Source organism: Pinus tabuliformis, chromosome X, assembly GCF_031772625.1.
Source record: "Pinus tabuliformis cultivar Carrire ecotype Pingquan chromosome X, CPIR1, whole genome shotgun sequence".
Taxonomy (NCBI): Eukaryota; Viridiplantae; Streptophyta; class Pinopsida; order Pinales; family Pinaceae; genus Pinus; species Pinus tabuliformis.
Window position 1 is genome coordinate 1,286,425,635 of NC_142308.1, and position 24,142 is coordinate 1,286,449,776.

The 24,142-nt window shown below is 35.2% G+C and overlaps 1 protein-coding gene across 1 annotated transcript in view; it reads left to right on the top strand.

Annotated features, from left to right (window-relative positions):
- The window catches only part of LOC149144753 (FRIGIDA-like protein 4a), a 52,870-nt gene extending 30,811 nt beyond the window's left edge, over window positions 1-22,059 (top strand). Inside the window, exons 2-5 of the mRNA XM_089452261.1 lie at window positions 20,232-20,457; window positions 21,115-21,131; window positions 21,263-21,363; window positions 21,481-22,059. Coding sequence (XP_089308387.1) covers window positions 20,232-20,457; window positions 21,115-21,131; window positions 21,263-21,363; window positions 21,481-22,059 — 923 coding nt within the window. The remainder of the gene's footprint in view (window positions 1-20,231; window positions 20,458-21,114; window positions 21,132-21,262; window positions 21,364-21,480) is intronic.
- Window positions 22,060-24,142: the final 2,083 nt, after the last annotated feature.

A 24,142-nucleotide genomic window follows, 5' to 3' on the forward strand; every position in this document is an offset into this window, starting at 1 on the left:
GATCTCCTTGAAAAATGAAGTCATTTTATGATATTTAGATTATAGAATAAAGATAATTACTTGTTAAGGGAAGATGAAATCTTCAACTTTATTTCTTTGTTAATCATGATCGATGAAGATGACTTGATGCTTCTAGGATGATCCTGTTTAAGAATAAGAAGGTCCTTACTTCAATGAGGGGGAGAATGCTTCCTTTTGGATGATATTCTTCCAAATGAAATCCTTGCTTCAATAAAGAGAAGATTTCCCTTTTTATGACAACACATTTCGATCTAGCCTTTTATGGATGCACAACCTTCAAGATACTTCAACTTCAAGTTGATTGAGATTGGATCCTAGGAGTGCTTCTTAGGGTTTCTATTTTCTCCAAGATTATGTGATATTTAAAGCAATTCTCTTGGATGTCTATATTCTGGGTTATCTTGATTTTTAGATATATTCAACTTGATGAGGGTCTTTGTGATCTTTTGACGATGACTAGAGGATCCAACACTTTTGCTGGTGTAGACTTCTTCTTTGATCTATGGTTTGATACTTCGATGTAGATCTCCACTTAAATTTGTTATAATTTAATTTTATTTGATTCCTCTCTTGAAAACCGATCCTTGAGTGTCTCTTTTATTAGATGCCCTTCCTTGACTTGGTTACCTTAGCTCTGATACCATCTTGATAAATCTAGGGCATCGATAGTTAGGTGATTTCTCTTCCATTAGTAACTGCTTATGAGTACTTTTTACAACTTTAGATTAGGATCTACTTTAATTTAGTTATTAGTGTTCTTCTTCATCAAATAACTACCAATGCATGAACATAAATAGATAAGAGACATAGAATGTAGGCTATCTTCCAGGGCCAAAACCTCTCACTCTTTGAGGGGAAAAACCACACAGACTATTCTTACAGAGATTCTAATTGATGAATACTAGGACCAAGACCCTTGACCTATGTGCCACTTCAAGACCAAGACACAATTTCTCTTGACAGTAAACCTTGTTCTTAACTCCTCTTTGTTTTTTACCTTCTTAACATCGAGACATTTGTCATGGTATGTAATGTAAACTTGAAGGTGATGGTAAAATTACAAGTGAAATTTTATGTATTGTAGGCAATGGATCACTTTGAAAAAATAATAAAAATATGGTGTTTAAAATCAGTTAAAAACATAAAAAATAGACAATATACCATATCAGGAACACATAACAATCAGAATGATAAACGAGTTCGCCCCTTTCTTGGGCTACATCTCCTGGTCTAGCTCCCAACGTTGGGCTTGTTCCATTAAGTGCTCAAATTTATGTTTACATAGATATACAATGCTTAGAATTTAAATATTTTGTCTCCAATGGTTTCAGAATTGTCAAAAACCCCTAGCTAGGCTCTTGTTGGGCTCAATTTGGCCAGAAACTGAAAAAGTTATGCTCTCCCAAGGTTTCTTCTACTAACTGAACCACAAATTGCACTAGACTTATAACTAATCTATGATTTCCACCTTACCAGGGTGCCAGAGAAATTCATGCTGAAAATGGTGCAAAATGTCTCTTTTTTAATTTGTCCAGTAAGCCCTTGGGCAGAAAACTAGGGCCACGTGGGGCCATGTGACTGGGGGCTAGGGCTAACAACCCTCCCCATTGGCATAGCCCCTGGCACCTTGGCGTTGGTTCGATGTGTGGCATATAATCAACGTTGTTCAAAAATTTATGTGTTCTTTTTAACAACCTCTGCCAAGCCCTCTACCACTGGGTATATGGTGGTGTAATATGACCCAGGGCTGGTCCCCATCTCCCTGCCCTTTCCTGTTGGCTCTTAATTGTTGTTTGGTTGTGGTCCTATGGTTTTCTTACCATTGGTGCTGGAACCTGGGGGCGAGGCTAAGTCCACGCCCCTATCTCCCCCACCTGTGGTCCTGTAAGTGTGGGTTGATTGAGAGCCAAGGCTTAGCCCCGACCCTGTTCCCCAAATGTTTAATGGTTAAAATTTATTGGAATCGTGCCATGAATATAGTTAAGTGACATCGGTGGCCTGGTGGTAAGGCACCTTGCTACCAGACCAAAGGTTTTTCATTTTAATCCATCCAGTTGCATTTCAACCTTCCCAAAATTTTAATGGACCACGGTGTGCCACGTGGCAACCCATGATTGGGCCTTATGGCATCCCCTCATTGGTCCAACTCAAAACTCAATCATCAATAAAAATCAACCAAATTTGAACCAATCAAACTTGGACACTTGTCAACCTGTCATTGGACCAATGTATATAATCAATCTGTCTAGTTACTTGCCTAGTCATTGTACAAACTTTCTAGTCAGCAGCCTTGCAACCAATCTACAATTTGTTTTACCTGTTTGGGAAAATGATCGGAACGCGATATCATGAGCATATGATATTGGTTTTGAGTGATTCAAGTTGCATTAGATTCAATTTGTCAAGATATACGCACTGATACAGGTTTTGAGATATTTTGAATACTTTGAATTTTGAGCACTTTACTGGTCCCTTGGATCACTCCTCCCCGCTAGAAACTTTTGGACCTCCAAAAGACTACTTTTAGTCAACAAGAATATGCGAATATCATTCCATCACCCTTCCAATCTCAATCCATTTGGATTTACTTGGATTTGTGCCTTTGAGTCCCACACCAAGGTATTCCACATTCCCTCATTTTGATGTTCTTGTTCTTCTATCAAGGATGGTGTCTTGCTGTAATTCTTCAAGAAATTCTGGAGAGAAATCTTCTATTGAAGGTATCTGAACATGCTTTCCTTGATCATCAATCAGAGGAGGCTCATATAATCTCAAATTCTCAACATTAACAACTACATACATTTTCATATATGGAGGCTAATCCAACTAGAAGGCATTATTACCATCCTTTTCTAGAATCTTAAAAGGTCCATAACTTATTGGTTTAGTTTCTTACCTGCTACCTTAAGCCTCTCATTGATAATGAAAAGCCAAACTTCATCTCCAACCTGAAAACTATGGTCAACATCATGCTTATCATGCCCTGTCTTGTACTTGGCTTGGCTCTTTTCCAACTGTTCTTGAACCATTTGATGCACCAATTAGACTTGTTCAATGAATCACTTGGCCTTATCAACGTCACTATGACCATTAATAGAAACATCTTTCCCAAAGATAAAATATAAAGGAAATTTTGGTAAGTAACCACAACATGCCTCAAATGGAGATGTTTGAGTCGATGAATGCTTTTCCTAGTTATAAACATGTTGAATGTATTTTAAGTGTTCATACCAAATCTTAGGATGTTTACTACAATAACCATGAAGAAGATGTACTACTATTATGTTTACCACTTTTGTCCGACCATTAATTTGTCGATGGAATGTTGTGCTCTTTTTCAGCTTGGTGTCCATGAGTCCACATAATCTTGACCAAAATTTTTCAAAAAATTGAGAATCTCGATCTGAAATAATGGATTTGGGAAACCAAAAATGTACCCATACATTTTGAAAGATCATTTGTGCTATTTTTTTAGCTATAACCTGCTTCTTACAAGGCATCAAAATACACATCCTTCTGAAACGATCAACCACAACATAAAGATAATCATGATTTTTTTAGACATAGGCAGTCCTCCTACAAAGTCCATAGAAACAATTTCCCAAGGATGGGAAGGAACTGGAAGTGGAGTATACAATCCTAATTTTCTATTGCTAGGCTTAATTGTAGCACATAAAGAACATCATCTTATATATTGAGACACACTTTCATTCATTCTAGGCCAATAACAATACCTTTGTAATTGTGCCATCGTCTTGCCTACACCATAATGGCAAACAATAAGAGAAGTATGCACTTCCCTTATGATGTTGACTCTTTCACCCCATGGAATGAATAGCTTTCCAAGAGGATACAAAAGTTTATCATGTACATCGTAATCCAATTCCTCTACTTGGTTTCCTTGACATGAAATCACATATACATCTTTAAAGTCATCATCTAAAGCATATTGTTGAACATAGCTCTCATGCATGATAGAATTATGCTTAAGAATAAATGAAGCACTAAAAATTGGTCTAGAAAGCGTGTTAGTAACCTTGTTATAGATACCTTTCTTATACCTTATCACCAAGTGGAATTGCTACAAGAAACCCGTCCATTTGATATGCCTCGCTTGTTGTAGCTTGGTTTGTGATTACAAGTATTGCAATGGTTGATGATCAGTGTGAATGATAGTTTCATTTCCCATCAAATAGTGCTTCCATTTTTTCACACTTGCCACTAATGCATACAATTCCTTCTCATATGTAGGATAGTTAACTATAGCGCCATTAAAAGTTTCAGAATGGTAACATATGGGCTTACCATGTTGCATCAAGACCGCTCCCATGGCATAGTCACTTGCATATGTTTGGATCTCAAATGGTTGTCTTAAATCAGGAAGTGCAAGAACTGGAGTTGTGTTGATTCTTTCCTTCAATGCATCGAATACATTTTGTTGCTTGCCTCCCCACTGAAAAAACTGCTTCACACTTCTCAAGGCATGTAATGGAGCTGAAATTGAAGAAAAGTTAGAAATGAACTTTCTCCAATATTGGGTTGCTCCCAAAAATCTTCTAACCTTAGTTACATTATTGGGCTTAGGCCAATCTACAATGACTTTGACCTTTGAGGGATCTATCTTCAATTCACCCCCTCCAAAAATATGTCCCAAATACACTGATGAGGTCTTTCCAAATTCATGTTTTGACATCTTTAATAATGCATTTTCTTTCTTGAAGACATGTAAGACTTTCCTAACATGCTTGACATGTTCTTCATGGATTTTACTAAAAATTGATGTATCATCTAAGTAGACAATTAAAAAATCATCAAGAAAAGACCTTAAAACATCATTCATAGCTCTCATGAATGTTGCAAGAGAATTACAAAGCATAAAAGGCATAACCAACCATTCAAACAAGCCTTGCTTTGTTTTGAAGGCTATCTTCCATATATCTCCTTCAACAATCCTACTCTGATGATAGCCACTTCTCAAGTCCAACTTAGTGAAATGCACAACATCTTTCAATTGATCAAGTAAATCATCAATTTGAGGAAGAGGGTAATGATTCTTTATCGTAATCTTGTGCAAGGCTCTGAAATCCACACATGTGCCATGTACCATATTTCTTTGGTACTAAAACAATTGGTGACCCACATGTTGGTGTTCTTGGTATGATGACCCCTTTATCAAACTACTCTTGGATTTGTTTCTTGATTTCTGCATTCTTGATAACTGACATCTTGTACATTCCAATGTTTGGAAGGGGACAATATTGTTGCAATTGGATCTCATGTTGGATTCCTCTTTTAGGATGGAGTCCTTTGGGTTATTGAAACATCTCATAATAGGTGTTAACAACCTCATACAAATCAAATTTTAATCTTGCATCACATCCTTGGAAGGCTTCATTTTCAACATTCTCTTTTGGTTTGATCATTAAGAGTACAAATTTCTTACTAGCATTAACAATCCTCTTCATTTGTCTAGCATTCACAAGTGATAAATTCAACTTCTTGATATGTGCTCTAACAATGTACTCAACCCCATCTTTAAACAAGTGATATTTGTTGTCATGGTGAAGAAATATGGCTCTCCAATCATATAGATATGGGCTTCCCAAAACAATACCACAAATGTCAAGTGGAATAACATGAAGCTCTACCTCATCTATAAAGTTTGCAGTGATGGCAAATATCAATTTACATCTTTTTGTCACATGCAATTTTTCATTGTCAGATATCCAACCTAAAGGATAAGGTTTAGGATGAGGAGTGGTTTCCAAATTCAATTTCTTAACAATGTCTTCTAAAATAAGGTTTGCTTGTGATCCATTGTCAAACAATGTATCTATGTTGGTATGTTTTGAAATGACTCTAATGTGGAAAAGGTCTATTCTTTCTTTTTCATGTTGAGTTTCATTGATGCTACTTGGAGAAATAGTACTTGAAATAGAGCCCTTACCTTTAAATCCCATGGTTGTGATCTTTGTTTCATCCCCGTAATCGGATCCTAAATCATGTTATGTAGTTGCAACAGTCTTTTGTTCCCCTTTGTTGTTAAAATTTTGGGTCTCATTTCAGGATGAAGTTTCCAACAATGGTCTTCATCATGGCCTTCATTTTAATAATGTTTACATGTGATTTTTTTCCCTCCTTCTTGACTGAAGCATTCTTCTTCCCTTTTCCTTTAAATTTCCCCTTTCCTTTGTCTCCCTCTTGAATGGTTTTTTGCTACCCTCTTGAGGAGCATTATTCCCTCTTTCTTCTAAATGAGTTTCCTATGCACAAACTTCATCTAGTTTTGTAGGGTTAAACATGAGAACTTTATGTCTTAAATAACTATGCAATCCTTCAATGCATTTCAATAGAGTGTCTTGAGAGGATAAATCTATACCCAAAATCAAAGCTCTTTTCCTAAATTCTCGAGCATAGCTTTGCACATTTTGACCCTTAGCTTGCCTAAAGTTTTGCCAAATCATTGATATGTTTTTGCATGTATGCTAATGGATACAATTTCCTTCTTATTGCAACAACAAAATTGTTCCAAGAGGATAAAACCTTACCATGTTTCTTCATGTCCTCTTGAGTTTTGGCCTCCCACCAAATAAGTGTTGCACCTTCCAACCTAAGAGAAGCAAGCTAAATTTTGGTCTTCATCCTTGATTCTTTGTATATTGTAATACACTTCAATATGAGGAATCCACTTATCTAATTTCTCAGCATTTACCTCTCCATTGTACATAGGCAATTCAAAATTAATGTCAAGCTTTACGAAAGGAGTTTTACCATGTCCATTTAGAGAATTTGGAGGTGTTTGTGAAAGGGTAGAAGAAGTAGAATATGAGGATGAAGATGAGGATGAGGATGGATGTGAAGGTGGTGGCTTGTCAGCATTTCCTCCATTCCATTTTGGAGGTTTGTCTCATTTTTCTCGATCTCCCTTGATAGGTTTTGAGTGTTGGGCCTCAAAATAGTGCTTATTCTCACTCCATTATTCACCAATACCTTCACATTACTTCCATATTACCTTCATGTAACCTCCATTCCACCTCCACATCATTACATTTACCTCATCATTGTGTTATAGCTATGCTTTTCCAAAGTTTATAAATTCTTAACATTTTAAAGTGGATTTATGGCTAAAACTTAGAAAATAATATGCTTATACTTATACCTAACAATTAGAATGAGTTTGTTGACATGTGTAGGTACAAAGGAAGCTTCCAAGGCATCCTTACGTGGCACTCTATGTTCAAATTCGAATTTGAGAAGATCATGAACCTCATGGAGAAGATCATGGACCTCATGGAGGATAGGGTTATGTGTCACCATTGGTTGAGAAATATATGGGTCAAAGGAGGGAATAGTGGGTCTACATTTATGAGGTTGTTATCATAGTTTTTGTATAAATAGTAGTACCTCCTCCATTCCAAAGGGGGAGGACTCTTGGAGCATGTATCCAACTTATGATGGAATAGAATAAAGCTTCATTTTACATAAATCTCCATTCTATAGTTTAGATATAAATTGTCTTAATGTAGTATATGGAATAATTTGTCACTTTGTTCTTAAGAGAATTGAGCTCACTCTAAAAGGATCAAAGAAACATTTTATTTCATAATAGATCTTATTTCATTGCTTAGATGTTTGAGGATTTGTTTGTGATTGATGAATGAGTTTTTAAATTTAAATCTTATCAGCATATGAGGGGACAACCAAGGGTCTAAGTTAGGCTCTCCCTCTATTTGATTTGCATGATAATTGAAATTCATTCTTTTGCTTTTAAGTTTCAAGTTATTTTATTTCTTATGCTTATGAATGAATCTTAGTTTAGTTTGGATCAGTATATGAGGGGAAAATCAAGGGACTAAGTTAGTCTCTCTCTCTCTCTATTTGAATCTAAACAACAATTAAATTCATTCTCTTGTCTTTATTTCAAGTTTCTAGGTTTATGTAATTAATGATTTCTTTTCAATCTATAATACTGTAGGGAAGGACAACCAGGACCTCCTCAATTAGGAGCCTATTCCCTTGCATATTATATTGAATCATAAATCATTTAGTTAGACATAGAGTCAGTTGCCTACTCCTGCATATATTTTGCTGGCATCATCACAAGCTTACGAGTTTCCCTGGTTGATAATTTAATGAAAGCAATTTAAACAATTAAGTTGCCCAACATTGAGCTCTCTCCTTGGAACCTTGAATTCCTCTCCTCATAAAGAAATTTTAACATTTTAGAAATATCAAAGAAGGATTTTCTAAAGGTTCTTTCATCCTCAGACATCCTGTCAGGACCTTCATCACATGCCATGACTATTGAAGCTTGAGGTGTATGAGTTCTCCTTAAAACAATGTGACACCTTGGTTCCACAAGTTCTCATTCTCCTCTTCTAAGTTTCAACCTTGTAAGCATCAGAAAACACTTGCAAACAAAATGAAACCTTCATAATAACCTTGAGCTTTGATACCAAAATGATTTGCAATGTAAACTTGAAGGTGATGGTAAAATTGCAAGTAAAATTTTATGTATTGTAGGCAAATGGATCAATTTTTAAAACACATAAAATTATGGTTTTTAAAATTAGTTAACATCATAAAACAAAGACAATATACTATATCTAAAACACGTAACAACAAAAATGATAAAGGAGTTTACCCCTCGCTTGGGCTACATCTCTTGATCCAACTTCCAATGTTGGGCCTCTTTCATTAGATGCTCCAATTTCTTCTTACATGGATTTGAAGTGCTCATAATGTAAATATTATGTCTCCCATGGCTTCATAACTATCAAAAACCCCTAACTGTGCTCTTGTTGGGCTCAATTTGGCAAAAAACTGAAGAAGTTATGCTCCCCCAAAGTTTCCTCTTCAGACTGAGCCACAAACTGCACTAGATTGCTAACTGGTCTATGATTTCCACATTTCAAGGGCATGCAAAGTGAAAATTTCACCTGGCACTAGCAAAATTCATGCCGAAAATGGCGCAAAATATCACTTGTTTAACTTTCCTAGTAAGGCCTTGGGTGGAAAACTAGGGCTGCATGGGGCCATGTGCCTGGGGCATGGGGCTAACCACCCACCCTTGTCAGTATAGCCCCTGTCACCTTGGCATTGGTTCCATGTGTGGAATATAACTGGGGCCATTCCAAAATTTACACGCCCATTGTAACACCCTCCATTGAGCCATACGCCACTAGTTATATGGTGGTGTAATGTGACCCAGGTTCGGTCCCCATCTGCGTGCCCTTTCTTATTGGCTCCACACTGCTATTTGGTTATGGTCCTTTTGTTATTTTACTATGGGTGACAGAACCTGGGGTCGGGGCTATGCTCGCACCCTTAGCTCCCCCACCTGTGGTCCTATGGGCATGGGGTGACCAGGGACCATGGCCTAGCCTCGACACCGTTACCTAAATGTTTAACGGTTAAACTTTAAATGGAATCATGCCACCAATATAGTTAAGTGACGCCAGTGGATTGGTGGTAAGGTTCCTTACTCCCAAACCAGAGTTTTTATGTTTGAATCTAACCAGTTGCAGTTCAACCTTCCCAAAATTAGGTGGACCCCAACGTGCCACATGGCAGCCCATGATTGGGCTACGTGACATCCCCCCAATTGGTCTAACCCAAAACTCAACCACCAATAAAATTTAACCAAATTTGAGCCAATCACACTTGGGCACTTGTCAACATGTCATTGGACCAATGTGTATAGTCAACCCACCGAGTCACTTGCCCAGTCATCGTGCAGATTTCCCAGTCAGTAGTCCTTCAATCAATCTGTAAAGTTTTTTACCTATTTGGGAAGATAATCATAACATTATATTGGGAGCATATGATATCAGTTTGAGCGATTCAACTTGTGTGGGATTCACAGCGTCGGTATATAAGAAATGGTGCAAGTTTCGAGCAATTTTGAAAACTTTTTATTTTGAGCACTTTACTAATCCCTTGGATCATGTCACCACTAAGATCTTATCAATGTCTTGACCCCACGATATCATTTACAGTGGGGTCTCCTCCCTGCCATATTACCACAACCTTACTTTGATATAGCACCAAGATAAGGAGGGGATGTCACTGTGGTATCACTGAAATTCTGTCTACCTTTTCTGCTCCAATCCGTGCTATTACACCAAAATTCTTGGTACCCTTATCTGAGCTTCTTTCCTAAATCGATATCGAAATTTTTACCTCATTTTTGATATGAATTAAAGAGGGTAAATCGAGCTCCTTGACTCCACCAAACTGTAGTATCCTCACCGAATTATGATTCCTTGTTAGGGCACTGAAACTTCCTCAATCTGAGTCTCAGAGGTGATCCGAACTTCTTCGCTGCAACTGTTCACCCGAAATCACAGGGATATGTCTAAACTTACTCACCGTGGAAATGCTAACACCCTACATTACTATTTATAGTAGTTGTGCCATATAAATAAGCTGACCAGTGAAACTGAATAGGTGTCTCTCCATTTAGGTGAGCCGACATGAATTCTTATCTTTGTCTTGAGGCCGACTTGAAAAGGAGTAACAAGTGCTTGTCTTGGAGGGCTATTTTAAAATCCTATAGACTTGTATACATTTGTAACATGCTCAAGAAGGTCTTTCCATACATGACATTGATTCTTTTGAATTTTATGACAAATCCTAAAGGCTCACAAAAGGAGCCATCTAAAAATAAAATCTCTTTCTCATGAAACCCATGAAGCAATCATACAAGCATTTTATTTTTCTTCTTTACATCAATTATTTAAAAATCACAATTACACATGTCATTATGAAGACTGAACCTAGTTACAATGTTCAACGCTAGTAAGCCTAGTAACATGATGCATGTTATATATCATCCCTTACTAGTATCCACTCATCCTTGTGAAAGCATTTCCATGGAATTTTTGAGAGGTTCACCAATAACCAGGAAGGGACATGACTACCTGTTCATGGTAGTTAACAAGTTCAACAAGATGGTGTTCGAATGCCCCATAAAAATACCATTAGTTTGAAAGAAGTAGCAAACTTGTTATTTGGAAATGTCTGGGTGCACTTTGAGATACCAAGGAGCATCATTTCAGATAGGGACACATTATTTCTCAAAGATTTTTGGACTACACTATGAGAGAATACGGACACAAAGTTAAATAGGTCTATATCATTCCATCCATAGATAAATGAGTAGATATGAGAACAAGAATTTGGTGCAACTTTTATGGGGTTAAAATCAGAAGCATCCAAAGACTCGGGAAGAAAATATGGTATATATACATCACTCTTATAATAAAAAATTCCACACTTCTATTGGTAATTCCCCATTTGAAATGTGTTCTTGATATCTCCTACCTTCACCTTTAAATTTACATATGGGTAGGAAGGAGGAGCGAGGGAGGATCCTATAGGGGATTATTTAAGGGTCAATTTTTTTTGTGAGAAAATTAGATAAATCCATCTATAGGTATAGGAGACACTACTGAAGTCACAAGAAAAATATAAGGCTATGTATGATCAACAAAAAAGAGAGAAGTCCTTCAAGGTGGGAGACAAGGTATGGTTATAGTTGAGCAAGGAGAGGCTACAATGTCTCGGTAAGAAAATCAAGGCTCTATAATATGATCTGTTTGATATATTGGAAAAGGTGGGAGATAATGCATATAACTTAGTCCACCCCCATGAATGTGCATTTACTTAGTGGTGAATGTAGAGAATATGAAACCATATGAGCCTTTCATGCCAGATTAGAAAGTGGAATAGGTGCTACCTTCTATAGAGGATTTGACACCAAATGCTCAAGAATAGTTAACATTGGATACAATTTTGTATAAGAGATCCTAGATTACAATACGTAGGAAACATAACCTTTGGTTTATTGGGTTGAAGGGATAACTTATGGGAAACGCTAAATGGTACACTCGAGAAAAGGTGGACAAAAAATTTCATTACCTCATTCAACATAAGCTTTTGGGAACCAAAAGCCTCCAAAATGGGGATGTGTGATTCAAATTGGATCATTATATTCTTTTTTCATCCATCTTGAAGCTTTTGGAGTGGAAAAAGTGGAGGAATCAACTTACAGGACCATTTTTACTAGTGGGACCCAGTTTGGTAAATTGTGGCCAAAAACCTTCTTAGAGAAATTTGAGGCATATAATTTTTGGGTAAACATTTTCCTTTGAAGTGCTTCACCTTATTATGATATTCTACACATCCTTTCCAAATGTATAATAATTTCCTTAATCGGAAACTGATACAAATGTTATTCCCCTCAAAAGTTGACCTTCCTATTTTTGACCACCACAATTCGGGAGGATGCCACATAAGCCCCCATTACTCATGGAGAAGAGGCTAACCAAGTAGTCATGATGAATAATACTAGAAAATTTCATATTGTAACTCTAGTTAAGGGTTGAAAAAGTCAAACATAACCACTATTAGGCTGTTGAGCTATGTTATAACTTGACCAATAGGAGGAAAGGGGTTCAATTCTATTCGAGTGCATTTCATTCCATAGAAGAGTAGAGTAGCCGAAAGCGGATAGCGGGAGAGAAAAAAGAGATGATTTGTGAATTATAACTGTCCATGGGCCATAGGCCTCACTTCTTTGTACTTGCATCCATTTTCCATTCAAAGAAAGAGAGCAAAGAAGCCTCACTTTTTAACAAAGGGTTTCCTAGATTAAATCTTTCTTTAATTTGTTGTTTGTGAGTTATATTTTGCTGTTCTTGACATTATAGATAATTATAATTCACATGCATACATAACAAATAGTAATTAGCAGATCCAAAAATATAAGGAGAAATAAACACTCATAATGTAACTTTTAGATTTTATAATGTAAGTTTGTATATATTCTAACCCTTTTGTACATAAATCACATTCCTTTTGTATATATTTGGATTTCCCTTGCTATTCTTGTGCAAATATGAAAGAGGAAGAGTTTTTGGCTTGAGGATTTGTCTCAAAATTTTTGTTTTGAAATATATTTTAATATATATGTTGTGATAAATTATCCAGTGGAATATCCACGATAATTTATGGATCATAACATGGAACCTATAAGCTCATAGCTCTAATTTTCCAAACTAGAAAATACCACAAGAGAAGCCAAATCATAGAAGGATATATTTTGAAAATGGAGGTTTTTTGGTCCCTAGTAGTTTTTGTTGAAAAGAGTGAGGACAAAATTCCTCTACATTCTCCTTGGAGTACCATTTGGCCTTGCATAGAAGTTGTCCTTTCAATATAACTTGCTAGAATGTTGAAAATATTTTTACTCTATAGGAAAAAAAGGTCCCTAGCGAAGGGGTTATATCATAGATAGGAAGATGACTAACATGCATAAAATACTCCTTTCCTTTCCTTCAAACCAAATCATTAAAGTTATAAGTATATTGACTAAAGATAAAATTCATGGATTCTATTTAGTATGTCCTTTCTCTATTTGCAAAGGGATAGATCACAACAATCATCTATTGCCAACCTAATATAATATCTTTAAACAATGAAACAACCAAACAATCAATCAAAAATATTTTGGCATTTCAACAATTTATTTCAAAGAATCCAACAAGTCATTAAACTTCATAAATATGGACTTTGATTTAACCATAAACTGAATGAAAATATGCACATCCAAATAAGGGAAGGAAATAAGGGATATATATTGATTCATTATAATAAGTACAAGTAAAGCTTGTACGTTGGTTTATGAAGCATCACCTTATTCACCTGAGCCTATAGTCTTTCAACTCTAGCAATGTACTAGATCACTTTTAATATTTTAAAACCACCAATCCTTATGGAGGAAATAAATCTAAAATATTCTTTAAAATCCAAGGATGGACTATATAATTGGACCAAGGGATTCCGAACAAGATGATGATGTAAAAAAGAACAACTAGAAAGGCAGATTAATTATGTTTATACCAAATTTTATTCAATACAAATGTAAATTTTCATTATTTTTATGTGTAGGTGTTGATTCTAACTATTACCGACCTCATAGACCTCCTTCTATATTATGGAAAATAAGTTAATATAGTTTAGGAGTGAGAATGAGACTATATAAGGGCTTGGCATCCATTAACTCCACTCCAGATGATGCATTTTGTGTTTTTCTTTATATTTTTGGGTCATTTTATATGAGATCAAGTATTTATGGAGGAAAAACAATGGGCAATTGCTAATTAGACTAGGAGATTAGTGCTCATGTATGAAATGCTATAGAAATTGATATGCAAAATATAAAACAATATAATGATGAACCAAGCTTGGCCTCTCTAACCAAAAGGTGGTTAAATACGATATAATCAATGCCCTTAATGTATGATTTTAGAGGAGTAATTGATGGTAAAAATGCATCATAATAGCTTTAAGAAGGAATTGACACATGAGCAATAGTGAAGTCCTATGCACCAGATTGGGTATGTGTTATATTATTTGCACAGCTAGCCCCATACATTATTAATTGTGTTGAGCATAATGGGTGGTCACATGGGAGGTCATAGCTCATGTACAAAGGCTTGAATGGGTCCATTGAGTGAAAATCATCGATATTTTTTTATCGATAGGTTTTTCTTTAGAGTTTTTTATTAGGTGGTTCTTCTCGATATGGTTTTCATTTTTTTGTGGTTTCATGGCACATAGTTTTGAGGTATATGGTAATGTAATTATGATTAGGGGAAATGCAACTATATTCTAATTTAGGGTTAATGGATTGGGTTTTATATTGTATTGCAAAATTTTAAAGACATTATATATTGAAAAATATTTTAGTTTCTTTCCAGTTTGGGTTTCTAGGGTAAAATATCTATGTTAATTTTGTGTGGGTATGCCATTGCATCTTTTTTATTTTTATGATGGATATGTTCATAGTTATTAACTCTAAGGGTTTAAAACCTACATTTTGTACCACAGAAATTTGGATTCAAGAGAATGCTTTTGTGGCTAAGGGTTTTAGCTCAATCTTATGGAAAACCATGTTACAGTTGGAGATTTGTGGTATCGACACTTGTGGTGAAAGGAAATGGTGAGAATTTCAAAGATAAATATTAAGAAATTAAATGGGTGGTGTTTTGAGCTATGGAATTAAAAACATAAGATCTTTTGGTTGAGGAATATCAACAGATCTCTATGGATTGTGGTATCACACTTAGGGGATGTTGATAGAAGACTCGACCAATTTGGATTGGAAAGGAAAGATCACAATATGGTTTTGTCTCTCAAGTTCATTATTACTGAATGTTTTAGATGAAGCTACAATGAAGGAATTGTGAAACAAGTTACAAGATTTATATTAGTTTGTATTGAGTGAAAAAATTATTCCTACAAACGTTGTATAACTTGAGGATAAACGATGGAGACTTGGTGACAAAAATATGAATTTCTTCAATATTGTGGCATGTCAGCTATTATTTGTTAATATGAATATTTCAGGTGAAGATAAGATTATTAGTTTGTTGTGTTATTTATCAAACTCATGGGATATTTTGCTTGCTTTCATAGGTAGTAATGCAATTACCTCAATCTTTAATGAAATGGTCTCATCCTAGTTATCAGAGGAGATGTGACAAAAAAAAGCATGGAAAGTAAAAATGAAAATTCCTTATTTATACAAGGATGCTCTCAAGAGAGAAATAAAAATGATTCATCAAGTGGGAAATCTAAATCTAGAAGAAGATCTAAATATCTAGGATAATTTGTAAAGGTATACTAAATATGTGGAAAATGAGGGCATTAAAGGAAACATTAAAAATACAAAAGCGCTGAGAAAGGGAAGGTATTTTATGATGCTCTTTCTACAGAGGCAAACATATCCTCAAAATGAAGGAGGAGATGTGTATAGATTCATCAAACAAACATGTAGATCATGAGGTGTGGTTGGTTGATTTAGGTGAATCTTTTCATATGACTCCTCATAGGGGGTGGTTTTGTGAGTATGAAATATATGATGGTTTTGATGTTTTCTTAGGAGATGAGTCAACAACCAGAACCATAAGATGAGGAAAATTCAAGTTGAAGCTCATGAATTGAAGGATTAGAACACTCCTTGGTGTACTGCACATCCCAAGATTTCCCAAATGTTTGATATTTGTAAGTAAAATGAGTGATGCATATGTGAAAAACATATTTGAAAAAGAAACCTATAGGATGGTTTGAGGAGAAATGGTATTGATGAGGGAAGTTTGGATTGGAACTCTTTATAAGCTACTAGAATTCTCTATTAGTGATAGGTGCAACAATTCCATTCTTCTTGAGAGTGAAGTTGAAGAGGGAAAAAATCCTAGTGTCTTTTGATGGTGTATTGCACATCCGAAGATTGACCAAAAGTTTGATTTTTGTAAGAAAAATGAGTGATACAGATGTGAAAAAATGTTTGAAATGGAAACCTATAGGATGGTTTGAAGAGAAATGGTATTGATGAGGGAAGAATGGATTGGAACTCTTTATAAGCCTAGGATGCTCCATTAGTGACAAGTGCAACAATTCCTTTGTTCTTGAGAGTGGAGGTGAAGAAGGAAAAAATCATATAGTATCTTGAGGAAAGACTATGTTGTGGCGTAAAAATCAGGACATATTAGAGAGAAGGGACTTCTAGTACTACCCAGTAAAGGTATGGTTGAAGGAATATCTAATTTATTTCTATAATTTGATTTTTGTGAACATTGTTTATATGGGAAACAAAATCAAGCAAGATTCTCCTTTGGTGCTATGATAATAGAGGGTATATTACAATTGGTGCATGATAATTTTTTTGGACCTATATCAGTTCCATCACTAGGTTAATATTTGTAGCATGTCTCATTTATAGATGACCTCTTGAGTAATATATAGATTTAATTCCTTAGGAAAAATTATAAACTCTTTGATATATTTAAAGAGTTTAAGGATCTTATGGAAAATCAGATAGAGAATAAAATTAAGATGTTGATGATAGACAATGGTGGGGAATTTTAAGGGAATGAGTTTGAGGAATTTTGTAAGTAATGGAATGTAGCAAGGAAAATGATTACACCATGCACACCTCAATAGAATGGGGTTGCAGAAAGGATGAACGTTAAACTAATGGAAAAACTGAGGAACGTGCTAAGTAGTGTAGGTTACAATAGGAATTTTGGGCAAAGGTAGTGGGTATTGCATGTTACCTGAATATATCACCCTCCTTAGTGTTGGCTGAAAAGACTCTATATGAGGTATGGTTTGGTAAGAAACCCTCTTAAAAAAATGATTCTATTTAGCTGTGATTCTTATATACACATTGTAAAGGAGAATAGGGGTAAGTTGGATAATAAAGTTGAAAATCATATCTTTAGTGGAGATAAGAAGGTCTAAAGGTTATCAATTTGGAACCTAGAAATTAGGAAGATTATGCATTTTCAAGATATGACATTTAGAGAAATCAGAGATATTTTCAAATAAGAAATCCTACATCCTTATAAATAATTAAAATTTCCACATTGGTGTTCTACTTTGGCCGTGGACTAGTGACAATTTGGAAGGTGGATTGCAACTTGGGTTTTCCAAAGTTAGACTTGCATGCTCCAACCTCATGCTTAACATAACTTAACTTAAAAAACATACCCATTCTTTCCTACTTAACTTAAAATAGATACTCTATAATTCAATAATTACTTATTTTTCACAAACCTTTTTTCTTAAAATTAACTTGTTAATTTTCCTAAACCTTTTCAACCACTCTAAACTGACCTGTTATTTAATTTGACTGTACACTGAACCCCCAAATAGATTAAAGAACCCAACCAGGTAATCCTCATCCTCAGATAAGTGTATATGTGCCTGGACCATTTGAGCAGTAAATAATCTCACTTAATCGATATTTTCTAATATCGATAGTTGCAAAATAAATAAAAAAATTATTAAAAAGATTATTAGGAGTTTTGACTTCGAATATAAATGTGTTGCAAAATGTTTTTATTTAAAAGAATTGTTAAAAAGTCTGGATCTCTCAGTGAAACTTGAAGCAGACAGCTCACTTTGAAATAGTAAATATACCGAAAAAATTCAAGTGCAATTGACAGATAAACTGCCGTTGAAGAAGGTTTCATTTAAATAATAAAATCCCAACGTAGCCTTTCCTATTTCTTGTAACATACAACAACGCTTCAGTTGAAAGTTGAGGCTTTTCAATTCATCTCATTTACGTAACAGGCAGGGAATAAATAGTCACAGAGTCCTGAAAGCAGCCGTTAGTTTTGGCCATGGAATGGTTGACTTGCATTGCAATCAAAGTATTAAGTTAGTTAAATTTTGTAATTACAATAATAATATTAGTATTAATGTAAATAAATATTAATTAATAATAAATATTGATTAAGACATTATCAAAATTACAAAAACATTATAAAAAATAAAAAAGTTATTTTATTAATTGTTTTTGTTTGGTTTAACTTTTTTTTTTTATGAATTTAAAGAAATAGGTCAATAGTCCTAGCGTAGTAGAGGAGTGAAAGTTTACTCTCTCAAGGACCACCAACAAGTCATTTCAGTCTGTTTAAGTTTTTTTCAATAAGGGTGATGAGTTAGTCTGCTTTCAAAAATAACACTCCAAAATAGTTATTCTCACTGTTCGTTTGACAACTGAGTTATAATTAGTTTTCTCACTGTATAAAACTAGCATTTGCACCAAATGTTGCAAAGGAAACGCAGTACGGCATAGATTGAGGAACAATTCTGACATGGGAATGGGAAAATGTACATAAGATGTAGATATGTAGCATAAATGAGATTCTAAAGATGTATAAATTGAAGTTTATTTAGGGTGCTTAAGTCTATATTTTTTTTTAATTATTGAATTAATATTGCATATAAATCTCATAAAATTCAACCAACTTATAATTGAGGGCTCTGATCTCTAAGTTTGACTTTGGGTCATTAACATGGTAATGCATTGTCTCAACCACTAAACCACATAACAACAAACAAAAGACTACAAAATGTTACGATCATTACTATAGTAAACCCAATGACTCTACACACAATAATTTATTCTTTACTCGAAGAGAATATTGCTTAACCATATCCACAAAAAGATTGCAAGGTGGAAAGCATTATGCAGAACAAAATCTCTGTTATTATAACTTGTAAGTTGTAGCATTGTTCCAACCAATAAAACTATCTTCACATTTTGGAAGATCAAATGGAAATAAGTTTTGAAGAATTTAATAAAAAATGTCCAAGATCATTGGATCACATGATTAATGGTACCCTGTCCTATGAATCTAATATTTTTATGCACTTACAATTAAGGGGGAAAACAAGGTCCAAACAATGTATACCACAGGGACCAATAAATAGTATATTTGCTAATCCTTGCTAGGATCAGAGAAAACAACATTACTTCTCCTTAAATCCTTCACAATCAAATTATACAATTGTTGTACAACACAAGGCCCATGCTGTTGTCAATAGTTCTGATTGAGAATGCGACCAGATTCCTTCAATCTCATATAGTGATTAATGCACCAATTATACAATTGTTGTACAACACAAGACTCATGTTGTTGTCAATCAAGCAATAGTTCTGATCGAGAATGCACCAGATTCCTTCAATCTCATATAGTGATTAATGCACCAAACACAGATGTACTAGTTGCAACGACTTTTATATCATTTTGCTGATGTTTTCATGTCAAAATCAATGTGATACAATTAAGTCACCTTTAAGAAGAACCTCATTGCAATTTCTATACAAGGATGTCTGTCTTATCATTACTCATTCTAATTTCACCTCTTTTATTGTCAGACTTCACGAATTAGCCTCCAAATGCTTACTTCATCCACATACCAGTGAATTACCTTTTATAAATATTTTGTTTGAGCATTGGAACTCAATAACATTTACAAAATTATAAAAAGTTTATCTCCAATCAATTTCTTTTCTTTTCTTTTTCTTTTTCTGATTTCCACTTATTATTGTTATATAAATATCTAAACTCATTTTATAATACTTTAAAAATAGAAATTTTCAGATATTATAATCCCCAAAATCCTTTCTTCCCATTCTTAATGACTTTTGCAATTGGAAATAGGGTTTTGCAATTAGGTTCCCTCTGCATTAAACTTTGCAACTGACCCACCACAGTTAGTGTTGGAGTCCTTGGAGGGGTTTTATTCTCTTGAACAAAAGTCAAGTGACAAGAAAGAGTCTAGGCTCTCGGCTCTACGCCGGGCCTGTACATTATTACTGGAATCTCTTGTACCTGTTTTGGCAGATCCTATTTTGGGTGTTGAACATCCAGTTCTGCCCTTAAATATAAAGGAGCAAGCCAAAAGTATTGCACATGAATGGAAGTCGAAGATAAACCTTGAAGGAGATGTTGCCAATGGCAATTCGTTGGAGGCCCAGGCCTTCTTGCAACTTCTATCTACTTTTGGAATTGCGTCAGAGTTTGATAAAGATGACTTATGCAAGCTTGTTCTTGCATTTGCACGGTGCAGGTAGACACCTGAACTTTGTCGTTCCCTTGGACTTGAATCAAAAATGCCAGCTTGGTTGGCTGGTGTTCTGTAATGTTAGCCTCAGTGGGTAGGCTGGCAAAATTTCCATCCATTTTGGTAGATAGGCTTTTTGTTGTTTTTCTGGCATTCATGGCTAGCTTTGTTTTTTTGAGGGACTGGTGGATTTTATCAGTATACTTTGTTGTGGCTGATTGAGTTGAAGATAAATTTTGGTAATCCTGGCTGTAGTAAACCTTCCCAACGTTTTTTGTTTAGTCCAGTGAACGGGTTTCTAAGTTGACGGGGTTGGTAGTCTTTTCTTTAGATCTCAACATTTCATATGCAAGGCAGATACTAAGTGGCCTCTACTAGGTAGACATCTTTTTATGAGGTAGAAAGTTGTATGTAAGTTATTTTGTTGATATTAATAAAGGCACCTGAAGATGATCAACTATGGTAAAGTGTCATAAGGCCTTTCATGAGTGGGGAACTGTTTACTTACGAAAATGGTCTCAAGCTGGCATAGCTGTTATCTTTATTGACAAATCCGTTGAAGTTGTCTGTATTGTTTTTTATTTCACAGTAAATTGTCTTTTGGTATTTCAAATGTTTGTGACATATCAGATTAACTGAAAATTTTGTGACAATTTCATGCAGATGTTGTAGAAACCCTGGTCAATAGTGGAAAACAAATTGAGGCAGTCAACCTTGCTCATGCATTTGGGCTGACATAGAAGTTTTCACATGTTCCTTTGTTGAAAACAAATTGAGGCAGTCAACTTTGCTCATGCATTTGGGCTGACAGAGAAGTTTGCACTTGTTCCTTTGTTGAAGGAATATCTGAAAGATGCTAAGAAAGCTTCTGAGGCAAGTTTAAAAAGCGGGAATAACTCTACTATTGCACAAGTACGATTGTATTACTGTTATACAAAATGTCTTGTTATGTGATGATCATGTCGGCTTAGTATTGTTGGTTATATCGGAAGTTCCTTTTTTGACCGATATTTTTATTTGCTGCTACAGAATGAAGTAAATAAAAAAGAGCTTTCTGCTTATAGAGCTGTTATAAAGTGCATTGAGGAGCACAAACTTGAATCGCAGCTCTCACCAAATCCTCTTCAAAAGCGTGTAGCTCAGCTAGAGAAAGCTAAGGCTGACAGAAAAAGGTCTGCAGGTGCTGTTAAGTCTCAACCTAAGCGTCCTCGTGATAATGGAGGAAATGCTGGTGTATATATGCCTCCGTTAAGTGCAGATGAAAGAACTCCGACTCTTTATGCTTCTTCCAATGGTGCAGACAGAAGCTTTTATAGGTCTTTGGATAGAGTACAATATTCTGGTGCAGCTCCAGGTGTTACATCCTACAACCTACAGGGCCAAAATGCATATGACAGATCAAACCAAGGATTATATGGAGCAGGCTATGGTGTTGGAAATAGGACTCCAGTCTCGCTCTCAAGGCCATATATGTATCCATCAGATAACATGGGGCCTTCGTTGTTGTGTTCCGATTCTTACAATTCCTCTACTAATTACAGCAACCACCACTTTGGCAGTAGACTACCTGCCCCTCCTCCAGTTTATCAGTCTTCTTTTATACACTAGGTAGGTACGGTGCTTATCTTACCGTGGTCAAGCAAGTTCTGATCTTATCAGGCCCCATAAAACCTTTTCTATTGGATGTGGCTGGTAGTAAGCACTTAGCTTTGAAGAGGTTTTTTGACTTTGTTTCTGTAAATCTAAAAGATTGGCAAAGTTCATTTGGCAGCTTTTCACAATTTTCAGTGGTGTTTTCTTTAATTAAGGAATTTTATTTTTGTATGGTATTGAGTGCTTCATCACTTTCCCAGGTTACTATATACTGTAGTGTTTACAGTTCAAAGATGATTCTATGCATAATTTTGGTATTTTTTTATTTGTTTGACAAATCAGAGAGAATCAATCTGTCTCTTTGTGGAAGATTAAAATTTGGTGAATAATATATCATTTGTGATCTTGTTCGGAGCTCATAACACAAGACTTTCAATTGCATTGTATGTCGAGGGCTGGTCTTATGTTGAATATGATTTAATTGTCCACTTGCACGTTACCTCATTGGTACCTGTTTACTCTACGCCTATGAAGCGAATTAGATTTTATTTTGATTAGTCCAATTGTAAGGCTATTTTTGAAACTGGACCCTACCCCTCTTAAGCTGGACCCTGCCCCTCTTAAGCTGCTGCATGATTTAAATCCCCCTTTTTGAGCAGAAATGATTTGTAGTGCTAGTGGTATAGTTGTTATACCCTGCATTAATATTTTTGTGTTCTCTGTAACGAGGACAAAGCACATTGGAGTTATATGTCCCATCTAGAATGAGCAATTTTCTAAAAGGTACAAAGAGAGGCCGATAGGATTAATAAATTAGAATTGTTGAATTTCTCTAGAAGAGATGTTGGTTCAAGCCTACAAGGAGCAAAGAGATTTGATGTTTGGAGTTCTATGCTTTTTAGACACCATATTTCTTTAAATACAACTTAATTTTAGAAAAATTTCAACTGCAATGCAGTTCTTCCATGCAGACATACACTTAAATCGCTATTGGGCTTATGATATTGACAAATTCAAAGTAAACTGGTATACAAGAGAATGTACCAAGCTAAACGACAAGTTACACATCTTCAGACCTAAAAAAGTACATAACAATGGTTTGGCATATCAATAGCGATATCATAATTGCTTTTCCTTCCACATACATACAATTGCTCCAAAGGCAAGGACAAGAAAAATTTTCAGCTCTAGTGAGCACCAGTGGGTCAGCAAAACGAGTGAGCACTAATGGCTTTCACATTTATACAAGGAATTGGCAAGGGACTTTACATGGACTCCACTCAACTTCAGACACAGCTTCAGCCAATATGGAGAGTGATTGAAATTGAACATAGCTAAGTAGTGGCATTGGCTCACAATAATACACCAAGTATAAAATATTTAAGCTTTTACAGAAGCAAGGAGTAAGAAAAATTATGAAGCTCAGAGAAGTAGATTTAAATCAATCAAAGCTTGTTGAACGGCTATAATGTCCATAGAAATAATCTTCCAATGTTCTGCTCTCATGTACAAGATTTACACTTTGATATGGACTACTGTTTGATACCAAATCATCATCAACTCCAAGCATTGCAAGTGATAGATGAGTTTGGATGTCACAACTCCCAGAGTTTTCTCCAGATTCATCCTCAATCAACTCATCTAATTCCATGGACATTGTCAATTACCTCTTGGTCCAATAAGGTAGGTCATCTCCTTCTCCTCGTAGTAATTTCAAAGTCTGCAATAATAAGTTACAGACAAACAATGAGGAAGAATAAGTTCACGTTCTTACATTAACATTTATCCATTGTTTGAAATTTCACAAAGTCAGTTTAATGCAAAGGTAAACCACTTTATTTGGGGAAACCAAAGCTTTCAATTCAAATCTTGCAATCCAGATTTCAGCTAGGATAGTGATTCTCAAGAAAGCTATATACTCTCTTGATATTGGAGCGAAAGGAGATATGTTGGCTCTTCTTGCCTATTCAGGGAGGGGTAATTTGCATACTGAAGCTTTTGTTTGAGATATGATGTAATCTCTTTTGCTAATATTCAAAGAATATTATATTTCATTAATGGAAAAATAGATTATTGGCAATGGAGGCTTTGAATATTT